Source organism: Geotrypetes seraphini, chromosome 2 (genome assembly GCF_902459505.1).
Source record: "Geotrypetes seraphini chromosome 2, aGeoSer1.1, whole genome shotgun sequence".
NCBI classification, from domain to species: Eukaryota; Metazoa; Chordata; class Amphibia; order Gymnophiona; family Dermophiidae; genus Geotrypetes; species Geotrypetes seraphini.
In genome coordinates, this window is record NC_047085.1 from 124,465,115 (window position 1) to 124,490,085 (window position 24,971).

At 42.0% G+C, this 24,971-nt stretch overlaps 1 protein-coding gene across 2 annotated transcripts in view; it reads right to left on the minus strand.

The window, feature by feature from the left end:
- The window catches only part of LOC117355639 (chloride channel protein D-like), a 236,796-nt gene that overhangs the window by 163,502 nt on the left and 48,323 nt on the right, over positions 1-24,971 (minus strand). For both annotated transcript variants that reach the window (XM_033934508.1, XM_033934509.1), the window contains exons 5-6: positions 20,176-20,268; positions 13,180-13,423 (exon numbers count right to left, since the gene is read on the minus strand). In XM_033934508.1, the coding sequence (XP_033790399.1) occupies positions 13,180-13,423; positions 20,176-20,268 (337 nt within the window). The remainder of the gene's footprint in view (positions 1-13,179; positions 13,424-20,175; positions 20,269-24,971) is intronic.

The window sequence follows — 24,971 nt, forward strand, 5'->3', positions numbered from 1 at the left end:
GGGCCGAGCCAGCCAGACCCACCTCCCTCCCTCCCCCCGTACCTTTAAAAATGTTGGGAACAGGAGGGGTGCCTGGTCCCTCCTGCTCCATAGGCCGACTAACCCCCCCCAACCAGCACGGTCCCCCCAACATGGAACACCCGACCCAAAGTTGGGAGCAGAAGGGGTGCCCGGTCCCTCCTGCTCCTTCGAAGCAGGCTCCCATCTTCAGGAGCAGGAGGGGTGCCCAGACCCTCCTCCTGCGCCTATGCTGCTGAAAATCTTTGGGAGGAGGAGGAAAGTCCTCCTCCTCCTGTTCTCCGGCCAGCCGCCGCCCCAATAGCGGCCTTAGGCCCCGTCCCGGTGCATCATCTGATGCACAGGGAGAGGCCTAAGACACTGATTGGCTGAGGCGCCTCAGGCTCCTCCCTTTGGAGGGGCCAGGGCACCTCAGCCAATCAGGGACATCCTTAGGGAGGAGTCTAGGGAAGTCCATGATTGGCCAAAACAATTCTCTAAATGGTGCCGTTGTTGGTGGCCACCTTAAAAGAGGCTGCCAATCACATATCAATCACACGATGGTGCTGTTCAGAGAATCACACCTCCAGCAAAGGTAGGTGCCAGAAATGTAGGCCTGAGTTTTCAAGGCCTACATTTCCGGTGCCTATCTTTGACGTGAATTACGCCTATGTAGGTGCTTTATGGCATTAGGCACGCCTACAGTGGCATTAGAACCATAAAGTGCCTACAGAGGCGTGATTCTGGCACTTTTTTTTAGGCGTCACTGGGCATCTTGAAAATCATTTAAAATGTCTTTTAAACAGCATTTTTTAACTTAACTTAGATCATTAAAGGGGGTAGTTATCAAGCTGCTTTCCCTAGCTCTCGGTGCTGGAACTGTTCTTTTCAGCACCCTTTTATACTCAGGGTGAGTGGACAGCTCCCAGGTGCCTGCAACTTCACCTGGAGTATTGCATTCAATTCTGGTCTCCTTATCTCAAGAAAGATATAACGGCACTAAAAAAGGTTCAAAGAAAAGTGACCAAGATGATAAAGGGGATGGAACTCCTCTCATATGAGAAAAGACTAAAAAGGTTAGGGCTCTTCAGCTTGGAACAGAGACGGCTGAGGGGAGATATGATTGAAGTCTACAAAATCCTGAGTGGAGTAGAATGGGTACAAGTGGATTGATTTTTCATGCTGTCAAAAATTACAAAGACTAAGGGACACTTGATGAAGTTACAGGGAACTACTTTTAAAACCAATAGGAGAAAATATTTTTTCACTCAAAGAATTGTTAAGCTCTGGAACACATTGCCAGAGGTTGTGGTAAAAGCAGATAGCGTAGCTGATTTTAAGAAGGGTTTGGACAATTTCCTGGAGGAAAAGTCCATAGTCTGTTATTGAAAAGGCATGGGGGACGCCACTGCTTGCTCTGGATTGGTAGCATTGGTTTTAAATTTTCTATTGGTTTTAAAAGTATTTCTCTGTAACTTCATCAAGTGTCCCCTAGTCTTTTTAATTTTTGACAGAGTGAAAGATCAATCCACTTGTACCCATTCTACTCCACTCAGGATTTTGTAGACTTCAATCATATCTCCCCTCAGCCGTCTCTGTTCCAAGCTGAAGAGCCCTAACCTTTTTAGTCTTTCCTCATATGAGAGGAGTTCCATCCCCTTTATCATCTTGGTTGCTCTTCTTTGAACCTTTTCTGGCAGAATATAAGTCATGCAGAATAATTTTTAATGGATTGAAGAGGCATGAAATGGTTAAGTGGTAAACCTGTGAGAAGCAAGCTGCAGTACTAGGCGAGAGGTAATAAGGGTGTGGATAAGGGTTTGGGGAGTGTACTTGGAGAGGAAAGGTCAGATTTTGGTGATATTACAGAGAAAGAAATGACAGGCTTTAGTGGTCTGTTAGATTTGTGCAGTGAAAGAGAGAGAGAAATCAAAGATGACCCTGAGGTTGCGAGCTAATGAGACAGGAAGGATGAAAGTGTTATCCTTTTCAGTTTTAAGTGGCAGTGAATGAAAACAACAGAGGAAACAAATCCACAAATCAAATACATAAAATAAAGAGTGGAATTGTCCAAATCAGACTGATGACCATAACCTGTTACTCATCCAATATTCAATTCACTTTATTCATCCAATAACTCAATGACTCGACATGTACGTGTTTCGACCAAACAGGCCTGCTTCTGGGGTCTTAAGAAACTACTGAGTTATAACAGATGGTGTTTTGATTAAGTGAATAATATTTTGGGTCAATGTTACATTGTAAAAACTTCGGCAACAGTGCTCAAAGCTGAAATAAGTCCTGGGCATTATGGAACTAGAAAAAAGGCCCGGGCATTCTAGAACTAGAAAAAGGCCTTTTTTTCTAGTTCCAGAATGCCCAGGACTTTTTTCAGCTTTGAGCACTTTTGCCGGAGTTTTTACAACATAACATTGACCCAAAAGATTAGTCACTTAATCAAAACATCTGTTATAACTCAGTAGTTTCTCAAGATTCCTGAAGCAGGCCTGTTTGGGCAAAACATGTACATGAACCTAGATTCCTGTAGAGATTTCTGATGTAGATAGGTAGATCTGGGAGTCATCAACATAGAGGTGATTTGAAAACCATGGGAGAAGATCAGAGCACCAAGGGAATAAGTATAGATGGAGGAAAAAAGAGGCTCCAGAATAGAACCCATAGTGGGATACCAGGAAGCAATGAAGTAGGAATCACCACTGCATACACTAAAGATGCAATCTGAGAGAAAAGAAGATAACCAAGAAAAAATAGAGCTCTTAAATCCAAGTGAGGATAGCTTTCAAGGAGAAGATGGTGGTCTACAATGTCAACAGCAGCAGATATATTGAGAAGGATAAGGACATAATAGAGGCCTTTGGATTTGGCCAGGAACAGGTCATTGGAAACTTTACCAAGGACAGTTTCCTTAGGGTGCAGAGGACGAAAGCCTGATTGAAGTGGGTCAAGAATAGCTAGGGATGACAGAAAGTCAAGGCAAGGCAGTTAACAGCACATTCAAGTAGCCTGGATAAGAAAAGGAGGAGGAAGATGGGGTGATAGTTGGAGGGGAAGGTAGGGTCCAATGAAGGTTTCTTGAGGAGCAGTGTAATTACGGCATGTTTGAAGTCATCAGGGACAGTTGCACTGGAAAGTGAAGATTGAGGATGTGACAGATGGAAGGGATGGCAGTAGGAAAGATAGTGCTGAGCAGATGGACAGGAATCAGATCAGAGAAAAGAACTACATTAACCAATAGTAAAGCAATCAATCAAACCAATACAAAGTAGACAGGATGTCATGGATACAATTAAGTGGAATGGTTAATCAGTGGGCTGGGCTGGAGGGAAGATGAGTAGGGTTAAGGATTGAAAGCTATATCAAAAAGATGGGTTTTCAGTCTGCTTTTAAACAAGGGAAGGGGCTTGATGGACAAACTCGGGTAATTTATTCCAGGCATAGGGGGCAGCTAGATGAAAGGAACGAAGTCTGGAATTGGCAGTAGAGAAGGGTAACACTAAGAGTGACTTATCTGAGGAACAGAGTTATCTGGGAGGTGTATAAGGAGAGAGAAGCGAGGAGAGATATTGAGGGCCAGCAGAATGAACACACTTGTAGGTCAGCAATAAGATCTTAAACTGTAAGATATTATTGCTGACCTACAAGTGTGTTCATTCTGATAGGGAGCCAGTGAAGTGACTTAAGGAGAGGGGTGACACTTTGCCCTTCTTTTGGTCCCATGGAGTCTGTGTCATTCTTGTAGTACTGTCCCTCTCTGAAGATGGATCAAAAAACTAAAGTTAGAGTGCAAAACTGATTGACCTATGGACTTTAATGGATCCAAATGAAACAAATATTTCAGAATCTGAAAACAAACAGAATGGATAATTGATCTGAAATTAAACAGAACCAAAATATTTTCCCGTTTATATTCCTAATAAACCCACACTGATAGCTGCTGATACAGTAGGAGTAGTATCTACATCGAGTCAAAGATACATGTGATGGTCGGTATATCAAGCCATGAATAAACTTGAAACTTGAAAGATTTCATTGATTTCATTGAAAAAATTGTCAACTGGAAGATTCTTCTTCCCTTAAATGTGCATTGTGCAAAAGGACTATTTAATCCATTCCCATTCCTCTGGAAGGAAGAGGGTATAAAATATTTAGGTATTATGATACAAAAAACATTGGAAGATACAATGACAGTAAATGAAAAATCTTTATTGCTGAAAGTCAAAGAAATGTGTGAGCATTGGAACCCATTACATCTTTCCTGGTGGGGGAGAGTCCAAACTGTCAAGATGATGATTTTGCCTGTAGTTTGCTACCAAATGAGTATGTTTCCAGTTTATTTTCAGGGGTCCTTTTATAAGAAATTGAATGGTATTCTCACTAAATTTATTTGGCTGGGCAAAATGGCTAGAATGGATTTAGTATCTTTGCAAAAACCAATTGCGGCGGGTGAGGTAAATTTACCAAATTTTTATAGATACCATCAAGCTTTCATACTGCATCAGGGTATGTATTGGATCCTTTCTGAAGTCTTGGAGCATCTTCTAGACTGGCTTTACTTAGAATGGCAACTTATGTCCCCATTACGGTTATGTCATATACTGAGTATCAAGTTACCCAGAATTTATAAGGACAATAGCATTCTTTTTGCCACCTGGAAAACCTTAAAATTTATTGATAATTTAACATCTATATCAGCACAACAATCCACGTGTCAATCCTTATGATTGAACTCCAAGAATCAAATTGGCGAGTCTAAGATCCTCTGGATGCAATGGCTGCAGGCAGGCATACGTACTTTAGATGATGTGTTATCAAATGGGAAAATGCTTGACTTTTCACAACTGCAACAATCAATCGGTATCGCAAAATCTCAAGCATATAAATGGTTGCAGTTGAAGCAGGCCATTCAGAAGGGGTTCCCTGATTGGTGCAACTTAAAAAATCAGTATAGTCTGCCGGGCCTATGCTTCCAGACAGATTTACTAGGGCATCAGGCAGCCAAGTGGTATAAATTAATATCTGAATAAAAACCTAAAACTAGTCTATGAGACATTTGGAGCATTGAGATAAAGCAACAAATTTCTGCTACTCAATGGCCACGGATTTGGACTTACGAGGATGAGATGTACAGCGTCAGCATCTATGAGACAAACTTGGTTTTTTTTCTGTTACATATAATTTTTTGAACCCCAGTTCGGTTGCAGAAGTTAGATAGTTCTAAATCTAATAGATGCTGGCACTGTCATCTTGAAATAGGGGCACTGGATCATTTATTGTTCTATTGTCCTTTGATACTTAACTTTTGGAAATCTATATGGGGGACATATTAATTTGATTTTGGAGACTGCGGTTCCGCTGTCATATCAAGTGGTAATCTGTGGGACATGGTTATCTCCGATACCTCCAATAGATAGACATAAAAGCTGATTACTTGATATAATGACTGGGGTAGCCATGCAAATGGTCACTAAAAATTGGAAGAATTTTGACAGATTAAATTTCACTTTTTAGTGGAATTCATTATGCTTGTGTTAAAAATACGAGAAAATGAATTCTGAACAAATAGATAATAAGTTGTTTAAACTGATGTGGGGTCCATTGACCAATTTTAATTAAATGGTTTATTCCCTTATCTCCGGTTTGATTTGCACATCCAGGGAGGGGGTGGGTGGGAGAGGGATATTATATTAGGATTTGTTTATGGTACATGTATGTATTGTTGTATGGTTTTGTTGAATACATTGGAATTAGGGTGGGTGGGGGAGGTGAAAATGGTTTCTCATATATTTATTGATGGATGTAAGTGTTGTTTTTCAAATTACTTATATGTATTCCTTTATGTACTGTTTTTAGACTGAAAAATTAACAAAGATAGATAAAAGAAAAAAGAAAAAATTGTCAACCATTCATGAAATACTAGCTAGTAGAGGAATAGGCAAACTTTTTGACTCATGGGCCACAATGGGTTCTTAAATTTGACAGAGGGGCCAGGCAACAGGTAAACAGATTGTCTCCGCTGTGCCCGAGGAAGGGGTCTTCAAAGAAAATGAAAGGGGAAAAAAATACCCAGCCACCTTTGACGCCACCTAGTTTTAAAAAAATTGCACCCTTAGTTTGGGGACAGGGAAACACCCCATGTACCTGAATTGAACTCATTTTGAGCTATTCCTAAAAAAGGCGATATGTTTTATTTTCTTAAATGGTGCAGCAAGTCCGAGATCCTTCCTTTCACCAACGAGAGCCCTCCGGTTTACTACTGAGCAGCCTTGCCTACCTGTGGTATATGCTGATACACCGGTGGACAGCACTATTTAGGACTGAGCCAGAAGGCTTTCTTCTCCATCTTGCCACGAAACCTCAGAGCTCAAGCATCCCCAGCACGAGCCTTGACTTTTCCTCATGCACATTAAACCCTGCAGCCTTGCGCGCACTTTCCCCGTGCTCTGCCTCCCCAGCACATCCCGCACAGCGCCTGCACAGAGCTGCAGCTCGCGCTCCCAGGCCTCTAGCGCCAAGCTGTTGGATACTATTTGGGGAAAGATGGCGGCAGCGTGAACGCTACACAGTGGCATGAGGAGCTGCTTGAGCAGGTGGTGCGCTGTTGCTGCAGCTCTAGCTGCTGCTCCCATGCCGCTCCCCGTTTACAAGCTGTCATGGTGGACTAGCTGTCCTGCTTTGCGGGCCGGATATGGCCCACAGGCCATAGTTTGCCCATGTCTGAGCTAGTATCGCTGTATATTGCAATATACTGTATTCTATGTGATATTAGTGATTTATATGGATGTAAAAATCGTGTCTATCTTGTTCAATTAATTCATCCCTCTGATACAACAGTATGAATCAGTACTGGTAGCTGCAGTGTTTGCTCTGGTTATCCTCTGTACAATAATTCCTATGTGGATTACTGCATTTTCCTGCTAGCTCCCCATAATTCATATGTCAAAATTTATATGCCACAAAAAAGTATGTTTAACAAATCAGATAAAAGAAGGAAAATAAAACTCACAGATTTAAACCCCCCCCTTAAAAAAAAAAAAAAAATAAACCAAACATGCACATCAGACTAAAGATAAATATTAGGCTATGCTTAGCACAGAAAAATGCCTTCTTACATTTTTCTCCTCAGTAGAGCACTGTCCATTATAATAGGCATTGTTCATTAGAATGCCACAAGTGCTTAGTAACAAACCCCCAGGTGTGAAAGAGCACTGAAGAGCAATTATGCTGCCTAAACACATTCCATAGTACAAAGACTGCAGCTCTAAACCTGATTTTTAATGATGAGACTCATAGATTTACAAGGAAGCCTTCCGGCTTCTATAGCTACCATGCCAGCTCAACAGATGAAAAAAGAAGCTTAATATAAATGGCACATCTTTTATGAGCACAATATACCAGGCATTCTTTATTGCTGAGAAATGATTATTTCTTTCATGGTTCAGTGCTTGAAATGGACACAACAGACCATTTTAAGATAATAATTTGGATTCATATAGTGCAGAATCCCTAGATGTTGCCTTCAGATGTTTGCAAACAGCCATCTCTGGGTGGCATAGCAGGGCAGTCTGGCATCTAGACTGTGTAAAGGCTTCCAAAAAGAAAGGAAGTAAGGATATATCTTCTCATTATTATAATAATAGCTGATGACCCGAGGCACAGGAAGATAAAAGGGTATTTCTATTTAAGCTGCGTTAGGCACTTACATGCACCTAACACAGCTTAAAATGGCTTAACACGAGATGCATTCAGGCATCCTGCAGTAACCACCAGATGGGTATGCACTAAAATTTCTTTTTGGGAGGGTGGGTCGGGGGTAGAGAGCGGGCATTTTTGTGCTAAATAGCACATCTATATTAGGGCACGCCAACAGGTTTAATACTGCTTGAGCTCTAAGGCCCAGGTCCACTTGGCCAGTCTAGACCCCTATGAGAGGGTGATAAAAAGTTCTCAGCCCAGCCAAGAAGAAAATAACATGGATATGCTTCAATCAATGATCTGAAACAAGGTCAAAACACAGAATTTCGTTTCTAGACATTGGCACTTACCAGATAACGCTTTTTTCAGCTACAGTGGCAAAATAACGCTCAGAATTTAGGAAGTTGGTTGGTTGGGCTGAGAACTTTTCAGTATGCCTTCATAACTTAATTATTCAATTAAGCTTAATCAACACCATTAATTGAAAAGCGCCATTAAAAAGCAATTTAGAAACAATTAAATTAGCTGGTAGGCATCTACTCCAAGGCGCCTAAGAAAATGTAGCTAGGGGCGGGTTCAGGGCAGATTTTGGCCATGGTTTGACTTAGGTGCATAACATAGGTGCACTCATTTAGGCCAAGAAAACCTTGGCATAAATGGAGTACGCCTAAGGTTAGCAATGGGGAGTGTGTGGTGCGGTGGGTAGAGCTACAGCCTCAGCACCCTGAGTCAAGGAGCAACTGAGGTGGTGGGTTCAAACCCCATGCTGCTCTTTGTGACCCTGGACAAGTCATTGAATCCCCCATTGCCCCAGGTAAATTAGATAAAGTGTGAGCCCACCAGGACAGAAAGGGAAAAATGCTTGAGTACCTCCATAGGCTACAAGTGGTACATAAATGTTAAAATTTTTTAAAAAATAAAATAGGCATCTACCAGCGCCTAAGACTGCTTAGGCACTATTCTACTTCTTAGGTGCCATCAACTCATGCTCAAGTCCTAGCAACTTGATGAATTATAGATCTAAAAAGGAATTGGTCCTCCAGCGTCATCCCCATGGTTGTTTTCAACATGTCCAGCCTTCTGATTGCAGCTCGCCCTCTTTGCCTGGTTCCTTTGATCTTGCCAAACATGATGTCCTTCTCCAATGATCTTTCTCTTCTGACAGTATGGCCAAAATAATAACTTCATCATTTTGGCTTCTAGTGACATAGCCGGTTTGATCTCTTCCAGAATTGATTTGTTAAATCTTCTGGCACAGCACGCATGAAATCCATTAGGCACAATTATATAAACAGCACCGTGCGGTTGATTGAGTTATTCAGGTACTCAAGCATTTTTCCGTCTGTCCCAGCAGACTCACAGAAGATAACACCGGGGGCAGCAATGAAAACGCCGCATCGCACTGCGAGCTGTATAAAACGGCCAGGTGGGCCAGATTCAGCCCGCGGGTCTTGAGTTTGACACCTGTGCTCTATTGTATTTTTGCTGTATGTTCTATATTTATTTTCTTTTTTAGATTGAATATATTTTAAAAAATTTCAATTAAAAAAGTAATTTGTCTCAATTACAAGAAGATTAGCAAAGAAATACTATAATTAATAAGAGTCATGTTGTTTTTGTTGCAAGATGACATCAAGTTAATGTTGACCCTTGGCAACCACTGTTCCTGTAAGCTGAGCAGACGTCCACTACCTATAGTCCTGCCAGTAGGAGGTGCTTTTTCACTACCTCATTTTCAGTAGCGAGGGAAAAACAAACTTTGCAGGACTCTAGGGCAGTGTTTCCCAAGTCGATCCTGGAGTATCCCCTTGCCAGTCAGATTTTCAGGATATCCGCAGTGAATATGCATGAAAGAGATTTGCATGCAATGGAGAAACCTGCCTTTCCCTAGTAACTGAAACCACAATACTGAAGCATCACCATCCCCACTAGCAGAACTGCAGTTGGAGGTCTCCCTTTCAGCTTAGAGGGAACAGTGATGGCAGCCCTATGGATAGTTGTCCTGAGCTCTGTTTGGTCTAATGTTAGAAAACAAATTGTTGATATAGGGACATCCATGGCTATTGTTATTTTATTGATCCATATTACTCTACTGGTCTTCCTCTTTTGCATTGAACTTCAACCTTGTCAAGCATGATGTCTTAGCTAATGATCTTTCTCTTTGCATTACATGTCTGAAGTATGAAGTTGAGGGAGGTCTTGTTATTTGAACTCCCAAGGAAAACTTAGCTTTGATCGCCAACACTGATTTATTCTTCAGGCAATTCATGGTATATGTAGAATTCTTTGCCAGCACTATAATTTGAAGGTATCAATTATTTTTTCCTTCATGCTTCTTGCACTGTCCAATTTTCACAACCATATTGAAAATACCATTACTTGTAAGAACCATAAGGCCCACCTAATCTGTCCAATTTAATTCTTATTGAACTGACTTAAGCCTAAATCAATCTGAGTCTTCCTCTCCACTACATTGGAATTAAGAATTCTCTGTGCTTATCCAATGCCATCTTGAATTCTGTAACTGTTTTGGCTCTACCACCTCCACTGGGAGGCCATTCAACATATTCACACTTTCTCCATAAAGAAATATCATTACATATAGAGCGGCTACCTCAGATTTTCAACATACATCTCATAGCTCAGCTCTAACCATAGTTCCATAGCTCCTACACCTCATATAATAGCTCCTACACCTCATACCAAATATAGTACTGGTGAACAAAGAAAGCAAGATGAAACATGTTCAGAATAAAGGTTATGGTGCATGTTGAAAATATTTCTCTTTGTATTTTACTCCTGTGCTCTCTAGATTAAATTCTGCATATCATATAAAAGAAATGACCCGTCAAAACAGCTCCATATAAAAGCGCGCCAACAATCTCAACTTGACATTTGCATAAATGACAGATGCGTGCCGCCTTTCAGGGCTTCCCCTTTGCACTGTGAGGGGGGATGGGGGGAACCCCCACTAAACTTACAAGTACTTGCGCTCCCGGGGGGGGGACCCCCCCACTACACTGAAAACTCCCAAAGAGCAAAAAAACAGGAGTTTTCACTGTATTGGGGGGTTCCCTCTAACCGCCCTCCCCCCCCAACTGGAGCACACCAACAATCACAGCACAAAAAGAAAGCTCTCAAAGCCCAGAAAAAGGCAGCACGCATTTGTCCAGCGTGTAAATGGCATTGCGGGATTGTTGCGCCTTTGTACGGCGCACTTTAGTTATGGTACCAAAAGAAATATATCAGGCCTTATTTCTATTTGTTCTCCCAACCTATATTGGACTTGTACTGCAATGGTTCCCAGGTTTCTTGGCAAATAGACGATATAGAATATTAAAAGATGGATCCGTCTCTCACTTTTGGAATAATATGCTAATGAAGAAAAACAAATTAATTTATGTGCCTCATTTTCAACTCAAAAGGTATTCTTGCAAATGGTTAGATATCCTTGGCATGGATAAAAGTAACATTAACCCGGTTTAGTGAAATTTTAGTCATCAGAAATAAATGTACATACATTCATAATGTTCATACCATGCACTATGGATACAAGTAAATTCACTTTGGCTTTGATGGACCATTGGTCTGACCCAGTAAGGCTATTCTTATGTTTAAAACCTTCTACTTATTTTCATTTAGTGCATTTTGTGAAAGTTTCTTAATGACAAGTTATATGATCTTAAGTCTCTTTACAGAAATTCACTAATACAGTACAGAAACCATATTTTAAAATAATTTTAGCAAAACACCCTAACAAAATGTTTACTAAAATGAAGTCTGAGAAAATGGTGATCACACCATCACTGTCCAGGTGAATGTATTTCTGTTTATTTATTTATTTTATTTCGTTATTTATATAGCGCCTATTAATCATCTAAATGGTTTACATTCAGGTACTCAGTCATTTGTCCCTATCTGTCCAGTGAGCTCACAATCTATCTAACGTACTTGGGGCAATGGAGGGGCAATTTCCTATGTCTATCTAAATCTAAATAACTTTCAGAAGTCCACCTAATCAGCAGTAGAACAAGTCTTTAAACTAAAACTAACTAATCTAAAGCTTAATTTTATATACTGAGTCATCATTCTAAGAAGGCTCGACTCGGTTTACAGCAATTAAAAATAAACAGGGAATGATTTACAAATGATAAATAGAAGATAATAGCAAAATTTGAAAAGAATTAGTTTTCAAAATGTTTGGCAAATACAGTAGTTTTTAAAGATTTACGGAAAAATTGAAACGAACTGGAACTCTTTATAAAAAAAGGGGAGATCATTCCAGAGTTGAGAGAATTTAAAGATCAAAGATTGACTGAAGATCTTGACTCCTTGAATCCCTTTTTTAGAAAGAATGGGGTTTAAATTGTTGGATACCTCTTGCAAAGGAGAATCGGTAAACATTCCAAAATAAAGGAATAAGAGGACTGAAGATACCATGTAGAATTTTAAAAGAAATACAAGCGCATGTGACCTTCTCTTCAACTACCAACTCCAGACTCCGTCCCTTCTGCCTTGCTGCACCATATGCTTGGAACAAGCTGCCCGAATCCTAACCGTGGGCTCAGTCTCTGGCAGTGTTCAAGGCCCGTTTAAAAGCCCACCTCTTTGAGAGTGCTTTCGACTCCTAACTCTACTACTATTAATTATTTCTGTAGCACTACCATATGTGCACAGCGCTATACAGAGTCACAAAGAAGAAAGTCCCTGCTCGAAAGAGCTTACAATCTAAACAGGCAAGACAGACAAACAAAATGTCATGGATACAGTTAAGGTGAACAGTTAATATGCTTGTTGGGTTGGAGGGCAATGGAGAGTAGTTATGGATTGAAGGCTATATCAAAAATGTGGGTATTCAGTCTGCTTTTCAACAAGGGAAAGGGCTTGGCGGAGAAACTCGGGTAATTTATTTCAGGCATAAGGGGCAGCTAGATGAAAGGATCAAAGTCTGGAATTGGCAGTGGAAGAGAAGGGTACAATTTACTCCTTACACCTTTGGTTTTGCATTTCCTACCCTCTATGTCATGTCTTGTCTGTCCAAGTTAGTAAGCTCTTCTGAGCAGGGACCATCTATAAATGTCAAAATGTACAGCACTGCGTACACCTTTCAGCGCTATATAAGTGATAAGTAGTAGTAGTAGTAGTAGTAGTAGTTGTTGTTGTAATGTTCTAGGGCTTTTTCTGAGCTATAATCTAGGTCTGACCATTAAATCACTCATTAATCATAGTGATGCAGTCAAGTAAGGTCATCATTCTGCTGCCTTTTCCCCCCCATTTTCTCATATAGCTAAAGAACATCAAGCTCAGTTCTCTTCCAGGAGCATCCCATGAAAGGTCACTGTGCTGCTTCAGGTCACTGTGCTGTGCTCAGGTCATCACAGTCCAAGCACACAGTATTCCTACGATGATTTTGTTCTACTCCTTAAAAATAAATAAGAAATAAAATAGCCAAGCTGCTTTCATACATACCCAAAACAAGATTCTGTTTTCGGCTTTGAAAAATCCAAAGTGACCTCTGTTAAGAAACCCATTAAATGAAGTGGAGAGTAGATCCGTGGTGAAGGCCGCCATCAAGCAGCAGAAGAAGGTCTGCCAGGCCAGTCTGATATCCCAGAAAGAGGCCACCTCCTCCAGCACAAAGAGAAGACCGCCCACGGGAGCCCGAAACACCGAGGCAATCCCTGCTCCTGCACCAGCAGTAATAAAATTCCTCCTGAAACGCACAAAAAAAAAGTCAAAGGATGAAAATGCAAAAGCGGACAAAGAAAATCTCTGATAATTCTGAGCCTTGTAACTAGTTTAACACCCAGAGAAACATGCTAATGGACTCAAGAGCATGTTCTTCTGGGAATCCGGATCTGTGCCTGTCAGTCAAATGGCTGTCACTGTAATGTTTGAGCTAAGAGAGAGAGGGAATGGGTGAGGGAACAAAATGGAGGGAAACCCCAGGTAGCAGCAAATGAAGATTTAAACATAGAAACCTGACGTAAAAACATGACGGTAGATAAAGGCCACATGGCCCATCTAGTTTGCCCATCCACAGTAACCATTATCTCTTTCTCTCTCCGAGAGATCCCACGTGCCTGGCCCAGGCCCTCTTGAATTCAGACACAGTCTCTGTTTTTAAGACACATTCATTCCAGGTTCCAATTGATCAGGAAACCCAAATGAGCTGAAGGAAACTGGCAGAATTTTAGAACAGTGCTGGGTTTCCATTTTATTTAGATTTTAGCGAAACACACCTTTTTCCCCTCTATCACCGCCAGATGAAAACAGCTCCTGGTTTCAATAATGCTCTGAAGATACATTTAATAGGTATACTGTAAAGTGTTGCATTTTAGATAGTCTTGCTTCAAACTACCACCCCTTCGTCCATTCATTTCACTTGAAAAGATGCCAGCTATGTCCTCCTCCTGTACATTCCAGGCTTCACCCCCCCAAAAAAAAAAAAAAAAAATAGATGTGTCCTTGTAGACTTAACACCACACAAAGCTTTTTAGAGTTCAGTCCTTTCAATATCATAAAGAAAGGAGCAAAACCAGAAACCCTTGCCAGTGGCATAGTAAGAGGCATCGTCTTGGCAGGGTGCTGACACCCATCCTCCTCTCCACCCTCACTCCTTCCTGACCCTCCCTGCTGCGCACGTGCACCGCTTCCCATCTCTCGTACCTCTTCAATTTTCCTGGCGTGAGCAGTATCACGAACTTGCTGCCTGCATCAGAGTTAGCTTTCTCTGATATCACTTCCGGGTACCCCTCTTAGGAAGTGACGTCGGAGGGAGAGCCAACACAACTCGGGCAGCAAGTTCGTGATGCTGCTCACGCTGGGAAAATGAAAGAGGTGTGGGGGAAGGGAAGGGTGTGTGCACACGGCAGGGGTGGGTGGGAAAGGGGCGGAGAAGAGGGAGGGGCACTACCACCCTGGGAATTACTCACCCTCGCTACTCCACTGACCCTTGCATACTGTGAAGTTATGTGCCCATTAGGTGGCATTAATTGATAATAATTAGCACTAATTTGTAGTCACGTGTGTGATGCCATCTAGGCACTTTTCTATTATCTTACCCCCAAATTCTTTATATAATACCTTCAGTTGTGCATACAAATCAGGGAGCACGGCCGATTTATGCTATAACTTAATTGATTAATTGTCCTAATTGATGCTGAAAATTGACAATTATCATCTCATAATTGGCACTAATTAAAAGTTACATGCATGACTTGGAAAGTGCAATTCTATAAAGAAAAATACGCACCAGTTGCAGTGCCTGAATATGAAAAGGGGGCATGACCAGGGACAGATTGTAGGCGTTCCTGAAAGTTATGCACATTGCTATAGAATACACCCGATCCACGCACAACATAGACCCAGGTATTTAGACCTGGTTTTAGCTGGCCTAAATGGGTGCACCTTAATTATGCGATGCACACAGGCACTAAGTACATTTAAGTACATCACAGGTCGTGTCGAGGCGGAAAGCGATATATTCTTTCCCAAGGGACCCTCGGTCACAAGGGGGCACCCGTTCAAACTCAGAGGAGGGAAATTTAATGGTGACACCAGGAAGTATTTCTTCACAGAAAGGGTAGTAGATCACTGGAACAAACTTCCGGTGCAGATGGTCAAGGCCACCAATGTGCTCGACTTTAAGAATAAATGGGACATCCACGTGGGATCCCTACGGGGGTCGAGTTAAGGAACTGGGTCATTAGCACTCAGACTTGATGGGGTGGGTCAGAAGAGTGGGCAGACTTGATGGGCTGTAGCCCTTTTCTGCCGTCATCTTTCTATGTTTCTAAGCCTGATTCTATAAAAGGTACACTCACTTTGTAGCATCGGGCTGAGCGCTATTCTAGTCAGTGCTGATTTTTTTTAGCACATGGGTGGGTCAGGGACATGTTTTGCAGTTGCACGCATACGTTACAGACTACTATGACTTATCCGTGCAACTGTCAACTTTAGGCCTGACCATTTTCACCAGACTTTGACCTGGCAAAAGTGCTCATGCCAAAAGTTAGGCGCCCGTATGCCAACTTATGCTCCGTCTCTAGCAGTATTCAAATTCAAGCTGAAAGCCTACTTTTTTGAGGCTGCTTTCACACCCATGTCCATCCTTTCATTCTCTCTGCAAGAAACTCCCCAACCCTAAATATCCTCTCTGTCCATATTAGATTGTAAACTCTTCTGAACAGGGACTGCCTATTACATATTAAATGTACAGCACTGCGTAAGCCTTTCAGCGCTGTAGAAATGATAAATAGTAGTAGTAGTTAGCACACAATTAACAGTGCTAATTGACTCATTGTTCAATTAAATTGCATGTGCAAATTAAGCACTATATATACATATATATATATAGGGCTCCTTTTATAAAGCTGCAGTAACAGCTGCTGCTGTGGTAATCACTCCGATGCCCAAAGGGATTTACTGGGCGTCAGAGTATTTGCCTCGCAGCCGCCGCTACTGCGACTTTGTAAAAGGGAGGGATAATTAGGGGAAAAGCATATGGGAACAAAATATCTCAAAATATATACTTTGGAAGAAAGGCGGGAGATGTTTAAATACCTCCATGGCACAAATGCACAGGAGGCAAGTCTCTTTCAACTGCAAGGAAGTTCTGGAATGAGGAAGTATAGGATGAAGGTGAAAGGGGATAGACCAGGGGTCTCCAAGCCCCTCCTTAAGGGCCGGAATCCAGTCGGGTTTTCAGGATTTCCCAAATGAATATGCATGAGATCTATGTGCATGCACTGCTTTCAATGCCTATTCATTGGGGAAATCCTGAAAACCCGACTATATTCCAGCCCTCAAGGAGGGACTTTGAGATCCCTGGCACAGACTAAATATCCTGAGGAAATAGTTGTGGTGGAGGTGGTAGAAACAAAAATTGTATCTAAATTCAAGAAAAGGGAATGGAGACTTGTATATTGCCTTTTTATTGCTTTGGCATTTCAAAGCTGACACTGGAGGACTAAGTGATTTGCCCAGGGTCACAAGGAGCAGAACTAGGATTTGATCTCCCAACCTCTGCGTGCAGAAGCAGCACCTTAATCAGTGAGCCACTAAGGAAGAGTAGATGGCATAGATGGGCAGGCTGGATAGGCTATAAGATCTTTAACTGCCTTCATTTTCTATTAGAGACTGAAACGGGGACAAATTTTTTCCCGTCCCTGCAGGAACTCATTTTGCCATCCCATCCCCAGAGAGTTCTTTTCCTGTCCCTGCCCCATTCCTGCAAGCTCTGTCCTCATCTGCACCAAGCCTCAAACACTTTAAAATCATAAGTGTCTGAGGCGTGTGCGGTTAAGGCACAGCTTACAGGAATGGAACAGGGACAGCGACAAAACTCAGGGAAATTGAGTTCCTGTGGGGACGGGGACAAATTTGTCCCAGTGTCATTCTCTATTTTCTATGTTTCTGCCTTCTGTACACACTAATATGTGCAATATTGTGCCCGTTTGCTCATGGTAACTTTCTGCATTAGCCCTTCAGAGTGCCTGTAACTTTGTGTGGGAGTTTTCAGATAAGTTATTTTACAAAGGCTCAAAGGCACATGCTGTATGTTGTTTTTATAGAATATGTGCAACTTATGCACCTATGTTTCTTTCCTGCCTTTCTTGCGCTAAAACTACCCTCTTACGGTAATATTCCTGTCCAATAAAATCTATGCATAAATATTTTTCTTGAATTTTGTGACCATTCCTAATACAGCAATAAGCAGTAGCCCAGTGGCCAGTGCAGTGGACTTTGAACAACAAGGACCTAGGTAACACTTTTTTCTGTACAAATGTGTGAGCCCTCCTGAATTTATAAGGAACCTGCAAATGTGGTGGCTATTTATTTATTTATTCAATTTTATATACTATTCTCCCAGGGGAGCTCAGAATGGTTTACATGAATTTATTCAGGTACTCAAGCATTTTTCCCTGTCTGCCCTGGTGGGCTCCCAATCTATCTAATGTACCTGGGACAACTGGGGGATTAAGTGACTTGTCTGGGGCTCACAAGGAGCTGTATGGATATGAACCCACAACCTGAGGGTGTTGAAAGTGTAGCTTTGACCTCTGTGCTATACTCTGCCCCCTTAGCTACAGTAGGTTTCTATCTGTTCCTGGAAGGCTCACAATCACATATAAAGGAATTAAAAGTGGAATTAAAGAATGACACAGGGGCAACTTGGTCCCTATCACCGCAAGAACTCAATTTCCCCATCCCGTTCCAGCAAGTTTTGTCCCTATCCCTGCCCCGTTCCTGTAAGCTCTGCCTTAACCACACAAGCCTTGAATACTTATGATTTTAAAGTGTTTGAGGCTTGTGGAGATGAGGACAGAGTTTGCAGGGATAGGACAGGGACAGGAAAAGAACTCGCCAGGACGGGATGGGAAAATGAGTTCCTGCGGGGACAAGGAAAAATTTGTCCCCATGTCATTGATTTCTATCAGGGTCCCATTGTTTAAAGTCTACAGAACTGACCATTGGACTGCCCCTTTACTCTGAAGAGACATCTGAATGAACATTTTTGTACAAATGATGCCAGATAGATGATCTCGTCCCTGCTTTTTTGTGGCATTCATATTTTGGATGTTTCATTTGGAAAATGGCTGTTCGTTTTGATCGTTTTCAGACCAAGAATGTCACACATTTTCGAACAGGAAATCCCAACATTTTTCCTGTTTGAAAATGGCTGTGAGATGGACCCTTTTTTTTGGACATTACATATGAGCAGGATGCCCCAATTCTGGCATGAATGTTCTTTCAAAAATGCCTCTTTCATGATAAGTTAATCTGGCAAAGTTTTTGCTGTATCCATGGATCTTTGAATATGTACATTGTGACAAACCCGTAGCCAGCTTTGTCCCTGTAGTGGATAAAAGCAGAGCATGGTCCCTGGTCAGGAGAGCTGACCAGGTTAAAAGTAAGGATATTGAATTGGCTGACCACCCCTCAGACAGTGAGGTAGAGCAGAAAGGGTTTAAACCTAAGAATATACAGCAGAGAATGCCATATCAGAATAAGGTCATCAGAAAGCCTGATAGGACTTTTACTGAGAAGTGGAGTCCTAGTCCTGCAAGGTATGCACATTATCAGCCTAGGAGAAACCAGAGTTATTTCCCTAGGGATTTCCTGCCCAACCCCCTTGCTCCTAGGAGAGAGGGGTGGGGCTATGACACACGTAAAAGCAGAGCCCTGAATCACAGAGGGGAGAGCAGGAGGGGAAGCTGAGGAACCAAGGCAAAGGCACGACCAGCAGCAGTGCAAATAGGCAGATGAGGAGAGAAGTCTCCCTCCTCAACCCCACAGTAGTGAGGACGTGGAGATGGCAGAGGACTTCCCAAGCTTGAGCCCAGCTGCTGGAAAAGAGGCAATGGACACTGCTGAAATGTGTCCAGAAGCTAACTATAACCCAGAGGAAATGGAGGTTAGTCCATAAGCTGAAGGGAAGCCAAGTATCTGTCTCACTAAGCTGCGTTTGAGTGCTGGCTCTCTGCAACCAGAGCCCAGGTGTCACTGATTAGGGAGAGAAGTAAAACCTCTCAGTTTCACTCTGGGACTGCCTGGAGTTTGTGGTTTGCTAAAGGGACTGTATCTATAATAGTGTGAAGCCTCTGTGTTAAAGCCTTTGTAAACCTAACAGTTTATCTGATGCCCTGTTGTGCTCCATCAGCTGAAAAGCTCAGCTGATGCTAATGAGCCTAGGATTCTGAGCTGGAAACTGGACATGTTACCCAGCTAGGTTAGCTGGAAAGCCTGAAACTTTATTTCTAAAGTTTGCTACTTCATTTATCTGCTTTGTTTATGCAGTTTGTTTTCATTGTTTGGAAGTTTATTTTCATGGCATTTCTGTTTATTTGAACCCTGGTGAAGAGGACTATCTTTAAAGTGGAGAAAGTCCAGGGAACTGGAACTGTATGCCATACTTGGTGCTCAAGCCATTCTGACAACTATATAATATTTTTGTTTTATGCTTAATTTTTGCATTTCATGAGGGTGGCTGAAAGTATTCAGACCCCCTGGTTTAATAAAGCCTAGGAACAAGTTTTTGAACAGACTTAAATTGTGTTGTCTCCTTTTTGGCAAGCATATCTCAGTGTGACCTGGCAGACTAGGCAGGAGTCTAGGTCTGTTTTACCTGAAAAGCCTTCCTCTTTCCTGGGGAAGCCACACCGACAGGTCAGGATTCGGCACAGCTAAACCGCCTGCCGATGAGAGCAGGGGATAGCTGTGTGACAACATGTGCATTTATGGCATGTCACATGGACGTGTCTCTGTGGGCACAATGAGTGTCACTCATGCATGTTGCACATTTTATCAAGATCAAATTGATCCATTCTCCACATGTTAACTGTCACTAAAGAACGACTACACATGTTTCTGAAAGCATATGTATCACAATCTTGGTATAATTTTCATACAGGTCCAACATAATTCAGCACAACTGTTAAAGAAATGAAAACAATGACTTACCTATCAGCTGAATTGCGAAACCTAGTGAAGAATGGCAGTTGAAATCCCAGGGTTTCAGATTCAAACTGGCTCAGGCCAAATCCTATTATTGCTCTAAAATAAAAGTTTGAAAATTCATATTATGTTTCTTTACTAGTCATTTGCCTAAAACACCTGACATAAAAATACTTTTCGGGACGTATGAACTCCCCACAAAATCACAAATTAGGAATCTTGGGATACTTCTAGACTCATCACTCATTCTGAACCCGCAAACTCAAACAACCTTTAAAAACTGTCTCATGGTAGCTGCGAAATTGAAATGATAACAATAATAATAAACATTTATTAGTTTAGCGAGCTCTTTATGAACACAATCCTCTGAAAATTGTTTAGGGTCCACCACACCTCCAGTCCTATTTGCTTTCGTTTTCTACGGAGTGATATTTAAATGCAGCCCCAGCAGAGGAGAACTAAAGCTGAAGCTGTATATGACAAGACAGATTGAGATGGACTGAAATTAGCTTTGATGGCAACTCCAGCACTGGGGCAATGTGGCTGATGCCAGACAGACTTCTAAAGTCTGTGTCCCTTAAGTGGCAAGATGGTTCAGGAGCAAGTACAGTATAATCTCATTATAACAGACTTCAAGGGACCTGGCAAAACAGTCCATTATATCCAGAGTCGCTTTTTTTTTTTTTTTTTTTTTTACTTTATTTAGGTCAACATGAAACAACATACAATCAATGAACAACAGTCACTGCACAACCATATCAGCAACATCAATAAGAAAACTCAGCAAAACATTGGTATGGCACGAAATGATTGCAAAACCACAATACTAAAAGATGTTCTAGAGCATTATGTCGTACTGTACTGGAAAGAAAAATAATCTGTCATTTTCTTCTGGGCTGCATTTCTTTCATATAATATGATATCACCGGCATGCCACGCGCCTTGTAGGCGGAACCTGCATATACGTTATAGCCAAACAAAACTACAGCTAAAAGCGGCTCTGGGGACCAAATTGTTTGTCCATTATATGCGAAATTCCGTTATATGTGGTGCTTTTCTGCATATTTGTAAAGGCGTTCGGCCGGGACCAGTGGACCTCATCTGTTATAGACAATATTCTGTTGTAAGCAAGTCCGTTATAATGAGATCATACTGTATGCGTATTTTATACCACATTCATATCATACAAGTACAGGTCTTGCCTATCGTGGGGAGGAGGGGGATATCTTATGCAAAATGAATAACTACTAGAGTGTTGGCTCACTGACTGAGCTGCTGCCTCTGCACCCAGAGGCGATGAGATCAAATCCCAGCGCTACTCCTTGTGACCCTGGGCAAGTCACTTTGAAATACAACAGTAATAAAAAGGCAGTACACTTCCCCCTCCGTATTCGCGAATTCCGTAGCTACGGATTCGTTTATTCGCGGTTTTAAACCAAAAAATGCATTTTCATTTTTCAGGCTATTTTAAGCCCTGTAAGCCCCCCCTTAAGCCTGATGGGCAGACTGGATGGACCACACAGGTCATGCTGTCATTTACTATGGCCGTCTTGGATTAAAAAAAAAAAAAAGAGTAAAAGGAATGAAAATGTGCAACATGAGCTAAGTATTAGTAACAGTTTAGAAGATACATGTTTTGCTTCAAAGGATGTGATTGTAGAAATTTGAGCACGTATGGCAGTCTTTTCCTGTTGGACTATGTACTATGGGCTCCTTTTACTAAGCTGCGTTAGCGTTTTTAGTGCACGCAGCATTGTAGCGCACGCTAAACCCGTGCTACGCGGCTAGAACTAACGCCAACTCAATGGCAATTTAACTCAGTGGCAATTTAGCGCGCGCTATTCTGCGCATTAATGCCCTAACGCGGTTTAGTAAAAGGAGACCTATGTCTTCTGAAATTTGGTACAACCTATTCATGAGTTCACTACTAGTTTTCCTATCGAGATGATTTAAGAAGAATTGAGAAGACCTGTGAATGTATCTATTAAAGGACTGGATATTAATTTTACTAATCAGCCATAAGTAATTAAATCATCCTTCCTGACAATGGATTTATAACTTTTATAAAGAGTATTTATTAAGGATTTTTTTTTACAGAAGTAATCAAGCAAACAAAGGGGATAAGATTAACAAAGGATAAAAAGTAAAAAATTTAAATTATATAATAAAATAATATTAAAAGAGGGGGGAGGTGATATAGCCTATGATGGAAAATATGAGTGAACTGATATGACCCTACACAATTATACAGTCACTCTACTCTGAGGCTATTTTTCCACCTATAGTATAAGATAGTGATAGTAGAATTTAGGGATTTTTTTTTTTTAATTCTTTATTAATTTTTACTAACAAAAAGTGCAACACAACGTTCACATCAGTAATAATAAATAAGCACTTAAATACAATCAGTATTAGTACAATATATGCCCTCCCTCCACACAATTACCTTAAAGATCACCCTAAAGACACATCCCCCCCCACTACCCTCCCCCCCCCCCCGAATGTGTCTGAATTACACCAATAAAAGAAGGCTAAACGAACTATAACAATTGTACAAAAAATGTTAATGGACCCCAAACTAAGTTAAATCAAATCGTGCACTCAGCACTGTAGCTCTTACCCCTCATGGACTAACATGGTACAATGATGACACTCAGGCATTTATCGACTCATGTGGAATTTATTTGGCCGCAGCCATAACAGCACAATTACATCCAACTGTTATCAACTGAACATAATAATCAAGCATGAACGGTGATGACCTGTACACTGTAACCGCACTTCTGACAATGGCATAACACACAAGGTACATCACCAGGCAACATATAACCAACCGATGATCAGGCGCACAGCATATGCCTCCTTATCCCCGCACAATGTGGGGTGCCGTACAAGCAACCCCGGCTCACCGGACCCTTCCCGTTCAAGGAGGTGTCCCCTCGTCAGCGGTACGTAGGTGTGAAGATCATGGCCTGGCCTCCCTGCCGTCCAAGCAAGGCGACGTGCCCCATGTCTTAACCACAGTAAAGATGTATGCCTTCTATCCATATGCTGTGCTTACCTGCCACTACCCGTGATAGTGAAACCTCGCTAATCGCGGGTTCCCCCCAAGTGTCATGGCTGCGGCCCCGCAGGTTCACATAACCTCAATGACAACATCCTGTATTGAACTGGTGAATAGGCGGTACCGACGCAGACAGCTGTCCTATTGCAGGCAGGCAGAAATTTTGCCCAGTACGTATTGCGTTTCTTGCGAGTTATCTCCACGGCTGTGTGAGATCTAAGCAGGGTATATAAGGGACTACAATAAGGTACTGTGGGGGAGCCTGCTGGCTCAGGATAAACAATCGGTCTATTGCGAGTTATCTATTGCGAGTTATCTCCACGGCTGTGTGAGATCAGGATAAAATCGGTCTATTGCGAGTTATCTCCACAGCTGTGTGAGATCTAAGCAGGGTATATAAGGGACTACAATAAGGTACTGTGGGGGAGCCTGCTGGCTCAGGATAAACAATCGGTCTATTGCGCGTTATCTCCACGGCTGTGTGAGATCTAAGCAGGGTATATAAGGGACTACAATAAGGTACTGTGGGGGAGCCTGCTGGCTCCGGATAAACAATCGGTCTATTGCGAGTTATCTCCACGGCTGTGTGAGATCTAAGCAGGGTATATAAGGGACTACTGTGGGGGAGCCTGCTGGCTCAGGATAAACAATCGGTCTATTGCGAGTTATCTCCACGGCTGTGTGAGAGCTCGGAGCTTTGCCTACTAACTGGGTATAAATTGTATAAGATGTGACCAGGTAAGGTAGCGTGGGGAAGCCTGCTGGCTGAGGATAAAGAATCGGATCCGATAAGGTAGTGTGGGAACCTGCTGGCTGAGTAAAACAATCGGACCAGATAAGGTAGTGTTGGGAAGCCATCCGTATAAGGTAGTGTTGGGAAGCCGTCCGTATAAGGTAGTGTTGGAAGGTAGTGTTGGGAAGCCGTCCGTATAAGGTAGTGTTGGGAAGCCTGCTGGCTGAGGATAACAATAAGGTAGTGTGGGGAAGCCTGCTGGCAGAGGATAAACCAACGGACCACAATGCGGTATACCGAAATAAAGTTATTATTATTATTATTAAGGTAGTGTGGGGAAGCCAGCTGGCAGAGGATAAACCAACGGACAACAATGCGGTATAACGAAATAAAGTTATTATTATTATTATTATTATTATTAAGGTAGTGTGGGGAAGCCTGCTGGCAGAGGATAAACCATCGGACCACAACGAAATAAAGTTATTAATTAAGGTAGCGTGGGAAAGCCTGCTGGCTAAGGATAAACCATCGGAGTACATAAGGTCATGCAGGGAAGCCTGCTGGCTGAGGATGAACAATCGGACCAGATAAGGATAAACAATCGGAGTACATAAGGTCGTGCAGGGAAGCCTGCTGGCTGAGGATAAACAATCGGACCAGCTAAGGTGTGGGGAAGCCTGCAGGATGAGGACAAACAATAAGGTAGCGTGGGAAAGCCTGCAGGCTGAGGATAAAGAATCGGATCTACCTTGTACAATGGTCGCTGGGGTGGATGGATGAGCATATCCAATGTACTGATGAGCATATCCTGTTGAACTCCACCAGCCCAGTGTACTGATTAGAGTACTGATGAGCCTCCAAAGCAATGATAAGCATATACAGCTGTACTTCCCCAAGCCAATGCACTGATAAGCCTTCTGATGAACATACGAAATAGCATAATATACTGATAAGCATATAGTGATGAACTTCCCCAAACCAAACATTCTGATGAACATATCCAAC